At 49.1% G+C, this 21,871-nt stretch overlaps 1 protein-coding gene across 6 annotated transcripts in view; it reads left to right on the top strand.

Annotated features, from left to right (window-relative positions):
- The window catches only part of gtf2ird1 (GTF2I repeat domain containing 1), a 249,451-nt gene that overhangs the window by 66,326 nt on the left and 161,254 nt on the right, over positions 1 to 21,871 (top strand). For 5 of the 6 annotated variants that reach the window (XR_015073206.1, XM_085964304.1, XM_085964307.1 and 2 more), the window contains one exon: positions 15,119 to 15,217. The exons of the other annotated variant lie outside the window; for it this stretch is intronic. Coding sequence is in view for 4 of the 5 variants with exons in the window: in XM_085964304.1 (XP_085820430.1) it covers positions 15,119 to 15,217 (99 nt within the window). In the remaining variant the exon portion in view is untranslated. The remainder of the gene's footprint in view (positions 1 to 15,118; positions 15,218 to 21,871) is intronic. 6 annotated transcript variants of the gene reach the window in all.

The raw sequence follows: 21,871 nt of genomic DNA, 5'->3' as shown, positions 1-21,871 counted from the left end.
TGATAGATGGCCAAGGTTCCCCACTGGTGGCCCAAACCAAGAGAGCTACTCCCTTGGTGCCAAATCAAGGAGAGCTTTGCGTTGTGTCCCGTTTTAGGGACTGGGTTGAGACTGCCCAGACTTCAGAGTCCATCAGTCTGAGCTGGATTTGAACTCACGGTACAAGAGGTGAAAGGCCAGCACGTAACCCACTGCACCACTGATTTATGTCTGTCTTCTACAGACCCTCTCCCACCACTCCCCTCCCCCCTCTCACCCCCAACCCCTGTGGTAAACCACTGTCATACCTGTCTGTGTCTGTATGTGTATTCCACTAGGTACAGGTCTGGACATGCCTCGGCTGACTCCTCCCACTATTCCAGGTATATAAGTGACTACCTCCCAGTCCCTTAGTATTCTGGACGGGTCGACCACTCGAGACTAGACCTTCATTCTTTAGTTAATAAAAGCCTGATTGTTACTCGCTCAACCTCAGTCTTTTGAGTAATTGATGGCGCATCAATTTTATTAACTAAATTTTTTATAATGGAGAAGATCCTCACACCAGCATGCCTGGACCTGGACAGTCGGGAAGCGGACGCTTCCACCAAGTTTGCTCACTGGTTCACGTGCTTCGAGACATTCCTGACTGCCTCCACTGCGGTCGAAACAGATGCGGACAAACTGTCTGTCCTGTTCTCCAAGGTGAACCACCGAGTGTACTCAGTCATCCGGGACGCGACCTCGTACACAGCCGCCCTCCAGCTCCTCAAGACCCAGTACACGCGCCCTGTGAACGAAGTATATGCTAGGCACCTTCTGGGGAGTCGCAAGCAACAACCTGGGGAATCGACTGAGGAATACCTCCAAGCACTGTCCGTGCTTGGCCGGGCCTGTGGGTGTAAGGCGGTAACGCCCACTAAGTACATGGAGGAACTGATCCGGGATGCCTTCGTAGCGGGCCACAGGTCCAACTACACCCGACAGCGACTGCTGGAGCAGAGTGACCTCACCCTCGACAAAGCCTCCGACATCGCACTAACGCTGGACGCAGCCTTCCGGGGCATGGATGCCTACTCCTCTGCACCGTGGACGCCGCGGGGAACGACAACCTGGGACACGGTAGGACAGCCCCATAGCACCGTGCCACCCCAGCCACAGCCCAACAACGGCCCAACTACCGCAGCAGTGTCCCAAAGCCAGACAGCAGTATCCCAAGGCCAGAAATGCTACTTCTGTGGCCAGGCCAAACACCCCAGAGCGCGCTGCCCGGCGAAGAATGTGACCTGCTCGGGCTGCGGGAAAAAGGGACACTACGCCAGCGTCTGCAAGGCCAAAGCCACCCCGAACGCCAGCAGCGCCGCGTGTGGGCCGTGCGAGCCGCCATCTTGGGCAACCCCAGCCATGTGCGAACCACCGCAGCAGCAGCCATCTTGGACGACTCCAGCCACATGGGAATCATGGACACCGCCATCTTGGACACCAGCCGGGACGCAGCAGACCGCCAACCACCCCCCATCTGATACTCGCAGCAACACACCGACCCCTACGCTGGCCTCTGTGACGCTGGACCAAACGAGACCGCACCAGCTAGCTCGGTCCAAAATGGACGTTAAGGTAAACGGCCATGCAATAAACTGCCTTTTTGACTCCGGGAGCACAGAGAGCTTCATCCACCCCGACACGGTGCGGCGTTGCTCTCTCCCAGTCCTGCCTGCGCACCAGCGGATTTCTATGGCCTCCGAGTCCCAGTCAGCGGACATTGGCGGCTACTGCGTGGTGACACTAGTAGTAGACGGGACTGTGTTCAATAATTTTAAACTCCTGGTCCTGCCCGACCTCTGCGCTGCCGTTCTACTGGGGTTGGATTTCCAGTGCCACCTCAAAAGCGTTACGATGGCGTACGGTGGCCCCCTCCCCCCACTCACAGTCCGCAGCCAGCAGCCTCCAAATTGCCCGCCGCGCACCAGATGCAACCTCTCCACACTCAGAGTCCCACCCCCCCCACTGTTTGCTAACCTCACCCCCGACTGTAAGCCCATCGCCACAAAGAGCAGGCGATACAGTGCCGGGGACAGGGTTTTCATCAAAACCGAAGTGGAACGGCTCCTGAAGGAGGGGATTATTGAGGGCAGCTCCAGCCCCTGGCGAGCCCAGGTTGTGGTCGTTAAGACCGGCGAGAAACAACGCCTGGTCATCGACTACAGCCAAACAATAAACCGCTACACCCTGCTGGACGCCTACCCACTCCCCCGCATAGCTGACATGGTCAACCAGATCGCGCAGTACCGCGTCTTTTCGACCATTGACCTGAAATCAGCGTACCACCAGCTCCCCATCAGCCCTGAAGACCGCCAGTATACTGCTTTTGAGGCAAACGGCCGCCTCTATCACTTCCTTAGGGTTCCCTTCGGCGTTACCAATGGGGTCTCCGTCTTCCAAAGGGAGATGGACCGGATGGTCGATCAAAACGAGCTGCAGGCCACTTTCCCTTACCTAGATAATGTGACCATCTGCGGCCATGACTTGCAGGACCATGACGCAAACCTCGAGAAATTCCTCCGCACCGCCCAACTCCTGAACCTGACATATAACAAGGAGAAGTGCATATTCCGCACAGACCGCCTCGCCATCCTTGGCTGTGTTGTAGAACACGGGGTCATCGGTCCCGACCCGGACCGGATGCGTCCCCTTATGGAACTCCCACTGCCCCACTGCCTAAAAGCTCTGAAGAGGTGCCTAGGGTTTTTTTCCTACTACGCTCAGTGGGTCCCCTACTATGCAGACAAAGCCCGTCCGCTGATCAAGTCCACCTCTTTTCCCGTGACGGCAGAGGCCCGCTTAGCCTTCCACCGTATCAAGGAAGACATTGCCAAAGCCACCATGCACGCAGTGGACGAATCCATCCCCTTCCAGGTGGAAAGCGATGCGTCCGACTTCGCTCTGGCCGCCACCCTTAATCAGGCGGGGAGACCTGTGGCATTCTTCTCACGAACCCTCCAGGGCCCAGAGACCAGACACTCCGCGGTCGAGAAGGAGGCCCAGGCTATCGTGGAGGCTGTGCGTCATTGGAGGCACTACCTGGCCGGAAAACGATTTACCCTGCTCACTGACCAGCGTTCAGTTGCTTTTATGTTCAACAACAAGCAGAGGGGCAAAATCAAAAATGACAAGATCTTGAGGTGGAGAATCGAACTTTCCACCTACAATTACGAGATCTTGTACCGGCCTGGGAAGCTCAATGAACCCCCAGATGCCCTATCGCGTGGCACCTGCGCCAGCGCGCAGATCGATAGGCTGAGGGCCCTCCACAATGACCTCTGCCACCCGGGGGTCACCAGGTTCTTCCACTTCATCAAGGCCCGCAACCTGCCTTACTCCATCGAGGAGGTCAGGACCATGACCAAGAACTGCCAAGTCTGCGCTGAGTGCAAACCGCACTTTTATAGACCAGACAGAGCCCACCTGATAAAAGCCACTCGCCCTTTCGAACGCCTGAGCGTCGATTTCAAAGGGCCTCTCCCCTCCTCCGACCGCAATGTGTACTTCCTCAACATCATTGACGAGTACTCCCGGTTCCCGTTCGCTATCCCCTGCCCGGACATGACCAGTGCCACGGTCATTAAATCTCTGAACAGCCTCTTCACCCTGTTCGGTTTCCCCAGCTATATCCATAGCGACCGGGGCTCATCGTTTATGAGCGACGAACTCCGCCAGTACCTGCTCGCTAGGGGTATAGCCACAAGCAGGACCACCAGTTACAACCCCCGGGGGAACGGACAGGTGGAAAGAGAGAATGCAACTGTTTGGAAGGCCGCCCTACTAGCCTTAAAGTCTAGGGGCCTTCCGACCTCCCGCTGGCAGGAGGTGCTCCCCGATGCGCTCCACTCGATTCGGTCACTTCTCTGCACTGCCACCAATGCCACCCCTCACGAGAAAATGTTTGTCTTCCCAAGGAAGTCCACATCGGGGACATCGCTACCGCCATGGCTGACGTACCCAGGGCCGGTACTACTGAGAAGACACGTGAGGGCCAATAAAACGGACCCCCTGGTCGAGAGGGTCGACCTCCTCCACGCCAACCCCCAGTACGCTTACATTGCGTACCCGGACGGGCGGGAGGACACAGTCTCCATACGAGACCTCGCACCCTCGGGGACCGCTGTAACCCACTACCCATTACCACCCCCCCCCACGACCCGATATCCAACCCCAGCAGCCGGCACGCCTGAGCCCGTCACCCATGAGGACTACACTCCAGGGCCCCAGCCTACACGGGACGCGATGCCGGAAGCTCCACCACCCCTGCCGTCGCCACGTCGATCACAGCGGCAGACAAGACCTCCGGAGAGACTCCAATACACGAACTTTTAAATACACTTCACCCCGCCGGACTCATTTTTAAACAAGGGGTGAATGTGGTAAACCACTGTCATACCTGTCTGTGTCTGTATGTGTATTCCACTAGGTACAGGTCTGGACATGCCTCGGCTGACTCCTCCCACTATTCCAGGTATATAAGTGACTACCTCCCAGTCCCTTAGTATTCTGGACGGGTCGACCACTCGAGACTAGACCTTCATTCTTTAGTTAATAAAAGCCTGATTGTTACTCGCTCAACCTCAGTCTTTTGAGTAATTGATGGCGCATCAATCCCGAATCGCCACCATTACATGCACATTGATGGCCTGATTGGTGTGGTTGCTGCCTTTTGTTAAACCCAACAGGTATGGGATCGGGACGGTGCAGGAGGTGGCTTGAGTGATGGCTTGAGTTCTGCGATCAGCTTTGCTGATGATAAATGCCTTCAGGTCACGAGACACGCAAGCACTGGAATTTTATTTAATAGGCAGCGTTGTGGTGTCTGATTTACATCTGGGAGTTTCGAGACAGCCACTCAGAAACCAGATAGTCCAATCCAAAACTGGATGAGTGGCAACACTGCTTAAATGGTGCAGCCAGCTTGTCCAACCAATGGCACATTATTCCCTTGAAAGAGAAGCAAGAGAAAAAGGGGGAAGACTTGCAATATATTCAACAATAATGAGGTGAATGACGTTGTGTGGGGGCTGGAGATGTCCAACTCGGTAACACAAAAGTCTAATGTCCTCTGACTGAACCATCTTTCAACTTGTTCGACTTATTGTTGATCCTCTTGCTAATGACGTGGCCCAGGGCTGCATGCCAGCTCTATTCACTCCAATCCTTCTTAACCAGCTAGCATTTAAAATAATAAGGCATGGCCAACTTTGTTTTGTCAGTGAAACAGTGTCAGTTGCCTTCTGTGGAGCAGGACCAGAGTATTGAGTTAATACCTGCCACATTGAAGGAATGAATTCAGTACAGTAGTTTGCGAAACATCATGGAGCAGATGGTGCCATTCGGTAGTATTTTGAGGTGCGGTATCTGTATATATTTGACTAATTGCTGCAGTAATGGATTGAATTTTACAAATTATTATTTGAAACAGTCTTGGTGCCTTCAATACATTGGCTGTTGGGTAACAATGAATGTCCTGGGTGTTGAATTAGAGGTGAGGCCTAGCTTGCTGATGTCTTGAGCTAGCAGGTAAGGAACACACTGTAGAAATTACTTTGTTAATCTATTTTTTTTAAAGTAAGGATCTATTTTCAGCACCTCCCCAAACACCCATGGCTCAGTGGATGATTGCACTGCCGGGCATGGTACCGAACCTTCGAGACCAGGAAGGTCCCAGGATCAATTGCTGGTCTGTGCTGAGTGAGCTGATACAGAGGCCTGCGTGATCCCGCGTAGGGATCAGCCAAGGCTTCACCTGTTCCCTGGCATCTGCTTGTGCCAATCTTGAGCTGGCTTTTTAGCAGATGTGTGGCAGCCTACAGGTTTTTTTTTTAAAAAAAAGGGAAAATCCCCTCCTGCTGCTGAGAAAGTGGACCAACTCCATTCATTGAATTTACAGATGGTTTCGGTAAGTCAAGAAAGAAAGATCTTGCATATCCTCAGGATCCAATGAGTTTGAAAGGGAAGTGACTGCCGCTGTATAAGTGAACCCAGCAACCAGTTTGTGCGTACGCAAACACCAGATGAGATTAACAACGGTGTAATCTGTTTTGGTGGTATTGGTTGAGGAAAGAACATTGACCGGGATATTGGGAGTGCTTCCTGTTCTTCTTCGGACACTGCCGTGGGATCTTTAATGTCCATCTGAGCGAGCAGACCGATTCAGCTCGACAATGCAGCACTCCCCCACCCCGGTACTGTGCTGAAATGTCGGCCTAGATTATTGCCGGGAATTTCCTCCAAGCTTCTCCTGCACCGCCGCTGTAACTTTGGGGGAAGTTCGGCAGATACTCCGTTTATGCCCTTGAACGGTGTTTCCACTGATCTTCCGCTGGTGGCAGGGTGGGAGAAGCCCATGGAAATTTCCTGAGTATGTCATCAATTCGGTAGCGAGTGCTGCCAACCGAGCCAAACTGACTGACACCTAAAGGAGGTTTGGTTGTGGTGAATCTCGGGTGAGGACTCTTGTCGTATCATTTGTTCACCTGCGTGACAAAGCAGTGTTGCTGTAGATCGCTGCTACATGAAGGTGCCATATACAGGAAACTCTTTCGTATCCGGCACCAACGGAACCGGGATGGTGCCGGTTGATTAAAAATTCCGGATAACGGAGAGTTATATCTACCGAGGCTATTTTTAACAAACAAAAATAAAAAAAATCAAGAAATGTGCAGTATAATTGGGTACTCACCTACAGAATGTTGTGTTAAATGGACTCTGACTTGGCAACATTTCCGGTTATTGAGGTGTTTGGATCGGAAGTGACTTCTAACAGCACCAAGAAGCCGAGTAGTGGCAGTTTGGAGAACTACCCCCCACTGACTAACTCGGCCACCACGGGAGACTCTGACTCGGCAACATTTCCGGTTATTGAGGTGTTGTTTTCGGAGTATGAATTTTGCCGGTTAAAAGAGAATTCTGGATATTTAGGTGCCGTTTAAACGAGAGTTTCCTATAGCCTACTGAGCAATACCGTCTATTTAAACTGCTAGAGAATATGGGCTTTACAAAATCATTCACAGCAAGATTGTGCATACCCATCAATTTTGCGGTTCTTAAGTTCTACAAAATAAAGGTATTTAACTTTCATGTTGTAACAAAAGTGTCAAATGTAGTTCTGCGAATGAATGATAGTGAGCTTGCAGTGACCATAAGGCAACAAATGACTAATTTATGGCCTTGATTCAGTCATTGCAAGGGCAAAGTTGAACCATGTTATCAACATCATGAGAAATGCTTGCTGGAATCACTGACTTTAAAATAATCGTTAGATATTTGTGTTTAATAATGTACCAGTAAATCTCCATGGCATTCCTCATGATCGGAATAAGTTAGAATGAGTATATGTCAACAGTTGAGTCCTTTTTTTGGGCTGATTCTAAATCCAGCCCCAGGCTTTTCAGACGGTAGGCCTCTTGGACAGCTCAGACACTTCCAGCAATAATTTTACTTCAAAATTTCCCTGGCCTCAATAATTACAATTTTAACCAGTAACTCCCTTCAAGTTTAATATTTTGGTGCTTGAAATCGGTTAGCTGCTAGTACAATAGATTCTTGTTATGCAAGGAAGGATTGGCAGTCATTAGTTAAACCAGGAACCATCTTGTCCACCCATGCACCAGTTTTCTTTGACTCTTAGCTGCTGTATGCGGGTGGCTGAAGAAACTTGGAATTTTTTTAAAGAAATGAGCGAACTGCTTACTCGTTGTTAGTGGAAGGAAATGTTATGGCCCAGAAATTCGGGTCTCCACGGGTGAGTACGCACGGGGTACTCACCCGTAAGCCCAATGGAAGTGCCGGTTTCCTGCATGCACTGCGCATGCGCGGGAAATCGGCACTTCCGTTCCCCTGAAAGCAGGGGTTCAGAGGTCGAACGCGTGCGCGGGGGAGGCTGCGCGTGCACATCGAACTTCGTTTTTTTTACAGGTTTTCCCGGGAAGGTAAGTCTGCAGAAGTTAGAAATGTAAAAAGCAGGCGTAAGGCCTGCTTTTTACAAGGTAAGTGGTGAATTAATTAAAATTAAAACATTTTTCCCACAGGTTTATTATTTTTAAATACTTTAAAGCAAGGTAAGTTTATTTTTAGCCCCGTTAGAAAATAAAATTATTTTTTTCAAAAATTTAAATTATTGTTTTAAAATAGTTATTTCATTTAATTTATAGTTTATTTTAAAAAATGTGATTTAAAAAAAAAAAAAATGTATTTGAAGATTTAGTGATGTTTTGTAAGAAGAAGGGGCCCGTAGTATTTCTAAGTTTGACAGCACTTCCTGTCAGACTTATGAATGGAGCATTCCCTGCTCCGATTGGCTGCCCATGGCCCACGTGATCCCAGGGGATGCATCGAACTAACTGCGCCCCTGGGATACGCAAGCACTGCGCGCCGGCAGCTGGAGCAGGCCCCGGATCGGAATTCTACGGGGGCCCACAGCTCAACGGCCAGCGTGCAAGGTAAGTGCAGATCGGGGGCTTGCACCCACGGGAAGCCCCCGACCCGAATTTCTGGGCCTTTTAGCTGTGTTTGTTGTAACAGGCCACAATAGTGGGCAGGTGTGGATGACTCCCACTACACTGCCACTAGTGGGGAGGGGACTGAATAGGAGGTGTTATGTTGTTACCTTTTGAAAGTAATAGAAGCAGGTGTTACCATCACACAGTGGCCGTTACCAATGTCACAAATTGTCACTGAATTGTGACAACAGGAAATGGGTGTGACAAATGGGAAGTCTCAAGGACTTTTTGTATTCTGTTAGTTATTCTCCTGTGGAGTTGCACATGGGGTGTCAAAAACCAAGTGTAGTTTTCAGATGAAACAGGGCTGAGCGAAAGGGATAACTGGACCAGGGCACACAGATGTAATTCAGTCCCCATTTTAAAGTCATACATTCTGTCCTTATTTTTCAAATTCCATTTATAAACTCCTATGTCCGTGATTATAATAGAAACTCCCTATGCAATCCTGTAGCTCTGTAATTACAGCTTCCCTCCAGTGGTAATGCTGCAGTTTCCATTATAAAAGTGGAGATAGGGATTTATAATGGAGAAAAAAGTTGTCAGAACGTGTGCGTAGATGCAAGGTACTTGATGTATAAATCTGTGCATTTAAATGCATCATGTTTTTTAACTTTGTCATATCAGACTTACTGGGGGTGATTTTACCCTAACCTGCCCATCGGGACGCCGACTTTACACCCCGCCTGATGTTTCTCTCCATTGAAGTCAGTGTAATAGTGGGAGGGGTGTAACACCGGCCCTCCACCTGATCCCGTGGGTTTCCCGCCCGGCGAGTGAGGTTAAAATTGCTCCCACTGAGTCAGTACCTGCCAAGGTAGAGAGGAGAAAACCATCATACGGCAGTGCAAACCAGCTGTTGTGGAGCGGAGAGTCGAAATATCATTGGACTTCATGTCGGAGCGCTTCGTGTACTCATACCAAGTTCCTGTATGAGTCATGTTTACACAACCTTCAAACCCCTTGCTCCTAAACAAATGAACTCTTGTGTAAAAACAGCGCACACAGACTGTAGGACGTTAGCCGTTTGTATGTGAACTCTGCCGATTGGCATAGCGAGCGCAGAGTTGCCGATTTTTTTTTTTTTTTTTTTTCGTTTTTCTGCACCCGTTTACCTCCCAGGAATTCGAACATCTCCGACCCAATGAGAATTATGGAGCTCGTGATCATTAGTTTCCCAAACTGAGATTGATTTACAGAATTGGCTTTGCACTGTAAATCTTTGCCTCGGGAGGTGGACGCAGAGCTTGTAGAACCACCAGAGGTCCGTGTAGAACAGTTAGTCATGGCTACCATTCAAAGAGAGATGGTACTACAGAAATTACTCGAACTTGAGGTAGACTGGGACCCGACGATTTACTCCCTTTGATGTTGAGGGAAAGCTGGGAAAGAAATATCGGAGGCTCTGACTACAGTTTTCCAAATTTCTGTGGGAAACTTATTTTAGAGGATGGCAAAGGTGACTCCCCTCTTCAAAGATGGAGACCGGGATAAGCCAGGAAATTGTAAGCCTGTTGGTCTTACTTCAGTTGTTGTTTGTAATACAGTTATTGAGCACTTGGAGAAACATGAATTAATCAGGGCCAAATCAGCACTGATTTCTAAAAGGCAGGCCGTGCTTGATGAATCATATAAAATTCATTGAAGGAAATGCAGTTGATGAGGCTTATATGGATCTTCAAAAAACATTTGATAAGGTACCACATAAGAGACTTAAGAAAATGGCAAATGGAATTAAGGGGAATGTGGCCACATGGATACGAAAATGGGGGTTGGAGGGCAGAAGCAAAAGGTTGGGATAAGAGGAAGATTCATGGACTAGAGCGATGTGGTATCTCTCTTTGAATAGTATGGCTAACTGTTCCACACCAACCTCTGGTGGTTCTACAATCCCCATGTGCATCTCCCAAGGCAAAAATCTACAAAGTGCAAAGCTGATTCGGTAAATCAATCTCCGTTTGGAGGTGGTGAACAGGGGTCTGTGTTGGGGTCACTTTTTTGTATTTACATATCATGTAGTGTGGGACTAGAGTTGTGTTTAGGCCACATCGAGTAGGGGTGACAGATTCCTGTCTCTGAAGGACCTGATTAGTTTTTAAAGTGCTTTGATCTTCATTTTTTTAATGTTCCCGCTCACAAAAGACCAGATTTATTTAATTCCATTCAATTCCACAATTTGCAATGGTGAGATTTGAACTTACAATCTCTAGGCTGCTAGCCCAATGCTGTAACCACTACATTCCTACACCCGATACAGGTTGTGATGGGTATCTCTCACTACTTACTGCCATTATTTTGATGTGACTTTAGAATACTTTAACGAGCTGTTGTCTCTTGCAGTGGTCTTGCCATACTTGCTATAAGCGGACCTCCACACCGGAAGCCCCAGCCATGCGGGTTTCTGCCCCTGTAGAGAGCTTGCACCTTTAGGGCTTCCCCGATCCTGGACTGGTAGCGCGCTCTGTGCTTTTTCTCTCCAAGCTACTCTGGAAGTTAGTATTATTAACCTAGAAGGACAAGGACAGCAGGTGCATGGGAACACCACCACCTCCAAGTTCCCCATCAAATCACACACCATCCTGACTTGGAAATATATCGTCGCTGGGTCAAAATCCTGGAACTCCCTAACAGCACTGTGGGAGTACCTTCACCACAAGGACTGCAGCGGTTCAAGAGGGTGGCTCACCACCGTCTTCTCAAAGGCAACTAGGGATGGGCAATAAATGCTGGCCTTAACAGCGACGTCCACATCCCAGGAACGAATAAATAAAAACACATACAGAACAGTGCAAACTTGCGTACAGTGGCAGCAAAAACTATCTGGTCTTTTAACCGTCTGCTCCACGAGCAATAAACGTACTGAGAGTCTCTGCCAACAGTCTGTCACCAATTCCTGCCTCCACTTCAGTTCTGTTTCACCCAGGACTACCCGATACCCACACTCTTCATGGTTCAGTCTTTCTCTGTCTCCCAGGCTAGAGGTTTAAATATCCCATTGGCCTGTAAGCTGCCTAGAATGCATTATGAATGCTTGCTATTTCCTTTGACTGACAGTCCCATCTCCAGGTTGAATGAAACACAGCTGTTCACATCAAATGGAATCTTCCCAGCTTAATTAACACAGTAACGCTGGATAGAAATTGAAAACGAAAGCCATTTCCCAGCAGTCTGATCCATTGGAGCTGGGTGACCATCTTAGACCTACCTCCGCCTTAGGTTTACATTTAAACAGAGCGCAATGTATCAGTTTATATTTATATACAAAGCGAGTTCTGTCTCAATACCTATATACAGAGACATACATTTATACATAGTGACAGTATATGAGATCTAATGACCAGTAAATAGGGACAATGTATACAATGATCTGTATACTGTGACTTGTACATAATGACCTATATACAGTGACTTAAAGAAAGAACATTTATATATCATCTTTCACAACTTCAGGATGTCCCAAAGCGCTTCACAGCCAATGAAGTACTTTTGAAGTGGGATTAGACTGCGTGGCTCATGGGAAGAAATGGGAAAAGACTTGAATGGCCAAATGACCATTTTCTATACTGTAACATTTTATGTCTGTTTGGAAACGTAAATGAGGCAAAAGAGTATTGGGGTAGATCACACGGTAGGGGCGAGTCATTCCCTCTGGGACAAGGTCAGCTGGGTTTACAATACTTGAACAAATCAAACACCTTATAAGAGCTCAAGTTACCATCAAATACATGTAAACCATTGTACTAGCTACAGAAAGTAGTGCCGCAATTGATCCAACTCTGCAAACCTCCCCATATTCCTTCTAATCAAATGGTCATCGTATGGTTGGGGGATGAGTTCTGTCACCAGTGCGAAGTGGAGGGGATGGGAGCTCGTGTATCTTTCATTTAGGGATGTACAAGTAATTAAGTCTCAAAGTCAGGAGGGAGTGGGGGAGAACATAAGAACATAAGAAATAGGAGCAGGAGTAGGCCAATCGGCCCCTCGAGCCTGCTCCACCATTCAATAAGATCATGGCTGATCTGATCCTAACCTCAAATCTTCTATCACTCTCCATCCCACCCGAACCCATGTGATCTCCCGGGAGAGGCGAAAAACCAGATTAAAAAACCCAATGGCCAATTTGGGAGAAAAAATCTGGGAAATTCCTCTCCGACCCATCTAGGCGATCATTAAATTCCAAAACCGGGGTCATGCAAGGGCCCAAGTCAGTTCACTGGCACACACTGCCCCATCTCAAGATCCTTCCTAACCCTGCAACGGGGATGGACCCCATTATAAATTCATTTATTAAATAACTATGCCGAAGAGTCACTTACATTGTGTTCAAACCGGGTGGCAGGGAGATTCGAGAGCAGAAGAATCTAGGGTTATGCATTCAAGATTAATAATGTGTGTCTATTTACCAGACACTGGCAGTTTATGAGGAGATCACCATGTTACTACTTGTATTATGTGAAAGGAGGTAGTCCAGCCATTCATTGTCACATATCCGGATTAAGGCAGTGTCCCTCCCCTGCACTGTCCCCTGTCTCCTGCCAATATCAGAACCCGTTGTAACAAGTTGAAGCAGGCCCAGGTCCCAGTGATCAATTCGACACGCAGACTAAAGCTTAAGACAAGTGAGGTTTATTTATCCACGGCAGTTCTGCCTTTAAGTGCAGCAATAATTAAAACAGTAACAGGGAATACTAGCTAGCCTACACCTTCTCACGCAGTTCCTTCCTCTCCAACCTCCTCTCTCAACTGAACTATTTCCCTGCTTTTTATCCTTCAAGGCTTGGGGTCGTTCCTGATTAAAGGCAATTAAGGTCAACAATTTCTTAAAGCTATACCACCTTGCCTTGGTCATTCTGACATTTTGTACAACTTCTTAAAGCTGTACCCCTGTCGTGGATAGAGAGCTTTCAAAAGCATATGGCTCACATCGCGTCCCTCTCTCACACCATTACACTGCCCTGTCCTGTCCCGCCAGTCTCAATATCTGCCCTGCCCTGTCCCGCCAGTCTCAATATCTGCCCTGCCCTGCCCTGTCCCGCCAGTGTCGGTATCTGCCCTGCCCTGTCCCGCCAGTGTCGGTATCTGCCCTGCCCTGTCCCGCCAGTGTCGGTATCTGCCCTGCCCTGCCCTGTCCCGCCAGTGTCGGTGTCTGCCCTGCCCTGTCCCGCCAGTGTCGGTGTCTGCCCTGCCCTGCCCCGCCAGTGTCGGTGTCTGCCCTGCCCTGCCCCGCCAGTGTCGGTGTCTGCCCCGCCAGTGTCGGTGTCTGCCCTGCCCTGCCCCGCCAGTGTCGGTGTCTGCCCCGCCAGTGTCGGTGTCTGCCCTGCCCTGCCCCGCCAGTGTCGGTGTCTGTCCCGCCACTGTCGGTGTCTGCCCTGCCCTGCCCCGCCAGTGTCGGTGTCTGCCCTGCCCTGCCCCGCCAGTGTCGGTGTCTGTCCCGCCACTGTCGGTGTCTGCCCTGCCCTGCCCCGCCAGTGTCGGTGTCTGCCCTGCCCTGTCCCGCCAGTGTCGGTGTCTGCCCTGCCCTGTCCCGCCACTGTCGGTGTCTGCCCTGCCCTGCCCCGCCAGTGTCGGTGTCTGCCCTGCCCTGCCCCGCCAGTGTCGGTGTCTGCCCTGCCCTGCCCCGCCAGTGTCGGTGTCTGGCCTGCCCTGCCCCGCCAGTGTCGGTGTCTGCCCTGCCCTGCCCCGCCAGTGTCGGTGTCTGCCCTGCCCTGCCCCGCCAGTGTCGGTGTCTGCCCTGCCCTGCCCCGCCAGTGTCGGTGTCTGCCCTGCCCTGCCCCGCCAGTGTCGGTGTCGGTGTCTGGCCTGCCCTGCCCCGCCAGTGTCGGTGTCGGTGTCTGCCCTGCCCTGCCCCGCCAGTGTCGGTGTCTGCCCTGCCCTGTCCCGCCAGTGTCGGTGTCTGCCCTGCCCTGCCCCGCCAGTGTCGGTATCGGGCCTGTAAACTCATTGTACAGCATATCTACTATCCAAATACATTGAAATGAACTCTTTTCCCCGCCGCCCCCCCCCCCCCCATCCATTTATACCTCTGATTTTTAATCTTTGCATCTCCTTTCATGAAGGAGTGGCTGCTGGCTGGGGCTCGGTTTCATGCTTAGCAGTGTCCCTCCCATACAACTTCTTCAATAAGGATGAATCATTTTTTTCATTCTTTAACCTGGGCAGCCAGTGTTGGCAGGATATTTGATTGTGGGGGCCATCACATTCGAGCCTGATCTCTTTCCCCCCCCACCCTCCCCCGGTGTACATGCTTGCGGTAGTGCTGTAAATAGCGGGTTGTGTTAGCTGGCAGCGGTCCTTCCTTTCCGACGCTCACCGGCCTGGAGAAGCTGAAGCAAAGTGTAGCAACCCCATGGCGGCGCTGGCTGAGATTGGATCCTCTGAGCTGGTGAGGGAGGGTAGTGGAGGGAGGGAGAGAGATGCCATTTAATAAAGGCCAACAACCTTCAGGGCAGAGCCGATACTCTGTCACATCCTACGAGCGAGTTGGAAACGGGGACATCAGTGAGCTGGCCACCTCCCTAGTCTCAGGACATATTTCCAGTGTACTGTGACTGTCTCCGTCTCCCTGCTAACTGTGTTCTCCTCATTTCCAGGTAAAAATACAACAGGGTTTATTGGTGAACTCAGCAACATCTCTCAACATTCACACGTTTCAAAGCGGCTTCTTTTTTCTATAGTACACGATAAAGCAGGTAACACATTTTACATGTTCTTTCGGTAGCATGGAGGGGAGGTGGTCATGACACAGCGGTCAGTACAGCAAGGGTCCTCATGGGACCTTTATTGAGGGGCTCAGCAAAGGGTGATGCTAGACGGAGTGCGCCACTGTTTTAGGGTATGGCAGAGGTTAGTGCACGAGGATAGCGGGCTCCCATGGGGGATAGCGATTATCATTGTGTGTGGTTGTGTCGTACTGCGAGGCAGATCCCCCGATCGTCCGAGATTGCAACTTTCTGTAGAATCTTGAAATCGTGTAAGTAGATTTTGCCTGTACTGCGATGAATTGCAGCCCAACTTCTGATTGATACCGGACTGGGTTCTGATTCCGAATTCCCTCTGCTAGCAGAGGAGACTCGTATCGGGAAACCCCGGGCAGCTCCAACTCCGAAAGGCCTGTCTGCAGCTGCTCTTCCTTCTGGTGCAAAGGGATCTATTTTTGTTCTATGTAAAACTGAACCTTTCCCTCACATCTCCTGTGATCTTTAGTCTTGCACACTTGAAGCACCTGTCCCAGCCTTTCTGATCTTTGGGCTTCGCAGGGTTGAACTGGTGTCCAACTGTACCAGTAAACTCAGCAGTAACACCAAACTCCGCAACGCTCACCGTGTTTAACACCCTCCTTATTGCCGTATTACTGAGATTACTCCTGCAGTTAACTGGTGTAACTGAAGCTCTTTCGGCGCTGACTTTTTCTGCTATTATTTATTTGATTATAATACCTACTGGTTGTTGCTGGTCAGGGAAACTCGTGAGTTCAATCTAGAACCTATCTCAAACATTTCCCTGATGGGGTTGGTTATGTAACTGCAGTAATGAGGCTACTGAGACCGGCTATGTAACTATGTACTGGTTACAGAGATCAGTCACATAACTAGTGACTGCTCATTAAGATCGGTTATGTAAGTTCATTGTTTGCAGTGGCCAGTTCTATAACTGTGCACTGCTTATTGAACCAGCTTACACAATTCTGCACTAGTTGCTGATGAGGCTGGTTAACTAACAAAGCTTCTATATCTCTCATTAACAACTAGTGCACAATCTGTAACATGTGTTTGTACAGTTGCGCACAAGGTTACAAAAAATGTGCGTCATTATTCCCAGTAAAGCATCGTGTCAGCGAGTGGCTCACAGTTACACGAGGAGTCGTGTCGGCGAGTGGCTCACAGTTACACGAGGAGTCGTGTCAGCGAGTGGCTCCCAGTTACACGAGGAGTCGTGTCGGCGAGTGGCTCCCAGTTACACGAGGAGTCGTGTCAGCGAGTGGCTCCCAGTTACATGAGGAGTCGTGTCAGCGAGTGGCTCCCAGTTACACGAGGAGTCGTGTCAGCGAGTGGCTCCCAGTTACACGAGGAGTCGTGTCAGCGAGTGGCTCCCAGTTACATGAGGAGTCGTGTCAGCGAGTGGCTCCCAGTTACACGAGGAGTCGTGTCAGCGAGTGGCTCCCAGTTACACGAGGAGTCGTGTCAGCGAGTGGCTCCCAGTTACACGAGGAGTCGTGTCAGCGAGTGGCTCCCAGTTACACGAGGAGTCGTGTCAGCGAGTGGCTCCCAGTTACACGAGGAGTCGTGTCAGCGAGTGGCTCCCAGTTACACGAGGAGTCGTGTCAGCGAGTGGCTCCCAGTTACACGAGGAGTCGTGTCAGCGAGTGGCTCCCAGTTACACGAGGAGTCGTGTCAGCGAGTGGCTCCCAGTTACACGAGGAGTCGTGTCAGCGAGTGGCTCCCAGTTACACGAGGAGCGGCAGCAGTTACATACCTGGCCTGGTCTGTATTACAGATGAAGCTGAGTGACCAGGCGTGCCCGTTAGAAGCTTGCGTTGATGAACATGGCCTTTTGATAACAAATACACAAGTATGCAGCAGATATGTTACTTGCCCTGCAATTAACAGGAGCCACTTGGTGCTAAGGATGCTGAATAGGTTTGTTTAAATCCTCCATATACCAGAGGCATGACAATCTATATAGCACCCACACTAGATCATCTAACAGCACAGACTGGGGTTTGAATCATCATGATCTCTATAATTCAGTACCGTAACAGGCAGCGCATATATGCACCAGGGTACTGGGAGCGCTCGAGCTGTCTAAAAAGATTAAGTACAGCCGGACCCTGATGCGCGGCTCAAATGGAGGTTGGGGCCGCTATTGTCCCATAAACTTTGTGCACACTTAAAAGTACCTCTATTGTGCAGGGAAATATGAAATGATGCAGAATATAATCTGTACAGTACGAAACATGACTGATTTCACTTTGGGTGCAGAGAAAGTTTCAGTAGACAAACTCAGTAAGAATCTTGCTTTAATAAATCTAAAGAGGTCAAATATGGAGTCACTATCCTGCATAAATCAGGGTCCTGTCCCACAGATCGAATCGAGAGTCCGTTTCATGCGAGTGTTTTGGTTGTGTATATAGGTTTGTATCTTGAATATTGCTTCCCTCCTGGTTTTTCTTTTGGAGTTTAATTTTACTGTGCAGCAGTATTCAGTATCATGGATCATTTGCTATTCTTCTAAGCCCATACCAGATCCAGGATAACAACAGAAAATGCTGGAAAAACTCAGCAGGTCAGGCAACATCCGTGGAGAGAAATTTGAGTTGACGTTTCGGGTTTGACCCTTCTTCCTGGCCGTTTGCTAATTATTCTTCCACTACTGTGCAAACTAGGAACTAATGAGCACCACAGACAATGTTCCCTCTAAGCGCGGCCATGCAGTAACGGGAAAGTCCCACGCACCGGTTTCTCCATTGTAAATACCATGCATGCATGGAAATTTAAAGGGACCGTGCACTAAAAGAAACAGGCTGTGCAGAACAAAGTGCAGCTTACAGGAAACACTGACCACAGTTACAAGTGAGATTACAGAGGTTATTATATCAGTGATTCAACTACTTCCATTTATATTGCACCTTTAACGTAGAAAAATGCACCAAGGTGCTTCACAGAAATGTAATCGGACAAAAATTGACACCGTACCAAAGATTGAGATGCTAGAAGAGGTGACTAAAGTCTTGATGAAAGAGGTGGGGCTTAAGGGAGGTCTTCAAGGAGGAGAGGCAAAGAGATATAGGGAGGGAATTCCAGCGCATAGGGTCTAGACGGCTGATGGCACGACCGCCAATGGTGGGGCAAAGGGAGTGGTGATGTACTAGAGATTGGAGGGCTGGAGAATGATGTTGTATCATATCGGGGTATATTATATTAAATGTTAAGTTAACTATCAGGGAAGATTCTTAAGGGAATAGGTAAATTGAGCTTGATAACTTGCTACAGATTCTAGAACCAGGGGATACTGGTTCAAGCGTAGAAAAGGGAAGGTCTACAGACTGTTTTGGAGGTGTGATTGTGTGCAACAGGCTGCCCAGGGAGCCAGTGGGGTTAGATTGCGTAGAAAATGTTAAGGGAGAATTGGATAGATATTTGGCGGAGTGGTGTTTAGAGGTATTAATTTTTGGGATTAGCTAGATGGACTGGTGTCTTTTCTGGGCATATACTTTTTGACCACTGAACGTTTTGGTTTCACTGTACGTGGATGTTTGGGCTTCTGTTTAAAATGGAAGCCTGCTCTGTGGGCCTTGGCCTTCCAATGAGGCTCCTCAAATAAAAGGAAAAAAATCGGCTTGCTGTTTCCAGGGAGCTGCAGCAGGTTGGAACCTCCGTGCTGTGCAATGCCACAGTAATGGTCTCCCCTTATACCTTCTGCTGGGCCTGGGGGGGAGGGATAATAAGGGATCATGCTCCACCAGGGACTATTTTGGTATAATCTGCTCCCAGAGGGTGGTGTTCCAGCACAGTACAGGGTTAACACGGAGGGTGCGGTAGTTCATGTCAGCCTGGTGAGGTGGACTTAATTTTGCCAAAGAAAATTTGATCAGCGACACTTTGGGATGACAACATGGCACATTATTTCAATGTGGGGCTTGAGGCTGACTGCAACGGACCTTCCATTGTACATTTGAATCAATTCCTGTCGATACGGGCCTGTTTAAGAGAAGACTGACTGCGGGGAATCTTGAAACACCTTCTGGGACAGGCGTAAGGGAGTCTGAATCTCAAACTTAAGCTTAGAGGTAGCCGCTGAGATCAGCAAAGATTTTCCAACCAAAGTAGGAAATACGGACATGATGGAGCTCCGACTAAGCATTCCTCTGGTCACTGCGTGTGGTGACGGTGTAAATGTATTGGTCAAGATTTCCTCTGTTTAGTACTTTTAGTGAAAACGTAAGCCCATTTTTATGTTTACTCATCAAAAAGACTTGCATTTATATAGTTCCTTTCACGACCACTGGACGTCTCAAATCACTTCACAGCCAATGAAGTACTTTTTTTTTTACAAAGTGTTGTAATGTGGGAAACGCGGCAGCCAATTTGCGCACAGCAAGGTCCCAGGTTTGTTGGTGTTGAGCAATGGATACTTTTAGGCAGTTGGTGCCAGCATCAAGCACTCCCAGGTCAGGTGCAGTCAGATACAGAGTAAAGCGCTCTCGACCCAATCTCAATACTGTGCCTTAACCCAATCTCACAAGAGCAGCCCGACTTGCATTTTATTCCATTTCCCACTCCAACCATCCGCATATCTGAGTGACGTTGATAATTGGTGGTGAATTTAGGGTGGGTCAGAAAGATCCCAAGAACAGGACTGAGATTGCTCAAACTCATTTCACCTTTCCAGACACAGGAAACGTTCATTGCATCACTCTGGGTTGAACCTGATCCCAGGTCCCAGAGGTGAAAGGTCAGTGTCTAGCCTGCTGTGCCAACCAGTTTCCCATAACCGCCTTCTTCTAGAATGTTTACCACTTCACTGTAAATACCCAACGGAACCAATTTGCCATGTCGCAACATACAGTGGCCAGTGAGACCCAACCTCCTTGATCCAGTACTTAACACCTCATCGTTTTTATAATGTATGGCTGGAACTTTAACACCAAGTCTTTAGGGTGAAGTTTCTGTCCCTTTTCTCCACTCCTCTCCTCCTGGCCCAGACTCCTGGCAGGGTCCAGTTCCTCGGGTATTGTCAGGTGCCCATTCCTCGTGTGAGCAGAGACACTGAGTGCCTGGGGGGGCGGTATTTTACTGTAGAGGGCAGCACAGCTGAGCCAAATCCTGTCCTCGCTCAATGTCCACACTTGCTCACCTTCCACCAAAGGTCTTGGATAGGTCTGGGTAAATTTTAAGAGTTAGTGCTTCTATTAATAATGGGCCAAGAAATTTCATATAAATGTATTGAGGGTTTATCTGCTGATATTCAAGGTGCAAGAGCAGAATCCAAAATAACAACAGGAAAATGCTGGAAAAACTCAGCAGGTCAGGCAACATCCGTGGAGAGAAATTTGAGTTGACGTTTTGGGTCGAAACCCTTTTTCAAAACTGGAAAGAAAATAAAATAGATCGAAGGCAGGGCTGCGATTGAACAAAAGAAGTAAAAGAGACAATAAAAGGTATTTGAAACCAGACGAGATGGTAATAGGCCGGTGGAGACAAAAGGCAGCTGAGATTAGGTGTGAAGTGTACTGGGCAGGTAAGAGACAGCTGCCAGGTGGGAGAGAGAAACAAAAGGAAAGTGGGGGGGGGGAAGGAAGACCCAAAACAAAGGGGTGGAAAAAATTATAAGTAAAAAAGTAATAGGGGCCGAGGTTATGATCTGAAATTGTTGAACTCGATATTGAGTCCGGAAGGCTGCAAAGTGCCTAATCGGAAGATGAGGTGCTGTTCCTCGAGTTTACACTGAGCTTCCGTGGAACAATGCAAGAGGCCAAGGACGGTGAGGTCTGAGTGGGAATGGGGCGGTGAATTAAAATGACAGGCGACCGGAAGCTCGGGGTCACCCTTACGGACTGAACAGAGGTGTTCCGCAAAGCGGTCACCCAATCTGCGTTTGGTCTCCCCAATGTAGAGGAGACCGCATCGTGAGCAGTGAATACAGTATACTAGATTGCAAGAAGTACAAGTAAATCGCTGTTTCACCTGGAAGGGGTGTTTGGGGCCCTGGACAGTGGGAAGGGGGGAGGTATAGGGGCAGGTGTTACATCTCCTGCGCTTGCACGGGAAGGTGCCAGGTGGAGGGGAAGGGCTGTTTGGGGTGATAGAGGAGTGGACTAGGGTGTCTCGGAGGGAGCGGTCCCTATGGAATGCTGAAAGGGGAGGGGAGGGGAAGATATGTTTGGTGGTGGGATCACTTTGGCGGTAGCGGAAATGGCGGAGGATGATCCGTTGAATGTGGAGGCTGGTGGGGTGAAAGGTGAGGATAAGGGGAACCCTATCGTGGTTCCGGGAGGGAGGGGCAGGGGTGAGGGCAGAAGTGCGGGAGATAGAATCCAAGGCCGTTTATCCCCCTCCCCTGTTCGAAGATCTTTTATGACTGCACCTTTTAATGATTTACACACCAAATCTTTTACTTTTTTCTGACCCTATAATGTTTTAAATTGGGATTACAATCCTGCTGCTGTTTTCTGGATTAAACGATATCGCTGTAGGGTGGAATTGCTCTTTATTCAATGAACTGGTTAACGGAATGGTCTTTATTCCCTGACCTTGTAATGCACTCACACGATCGCACTGTTTTGAAGGGTGCGATTTCTACAAGATCAGATTTGTTTGTGCGCACAACTGATGAACCATTCAATC

This window comes from Somniosus microcephalus, chromosome 22 (genome assembly GCF_052327205.1).
Source record: "Somniosus microcephalus isolate GS21.2 chromosome 22, FLI_Smic_1.0, whole genome shotgun sequence".
Lineage (NCBI taxonomy): Eukaryota > Metazoa > Chordata > Chondrichthyes > Squaliformes > Somniosidae > Somniosus > Somniosus microcephalus.
Note: the sequence above shows the minus strand (reverse complement) of the source record. Positions and strands in the feature narration are given on the sequence as shown.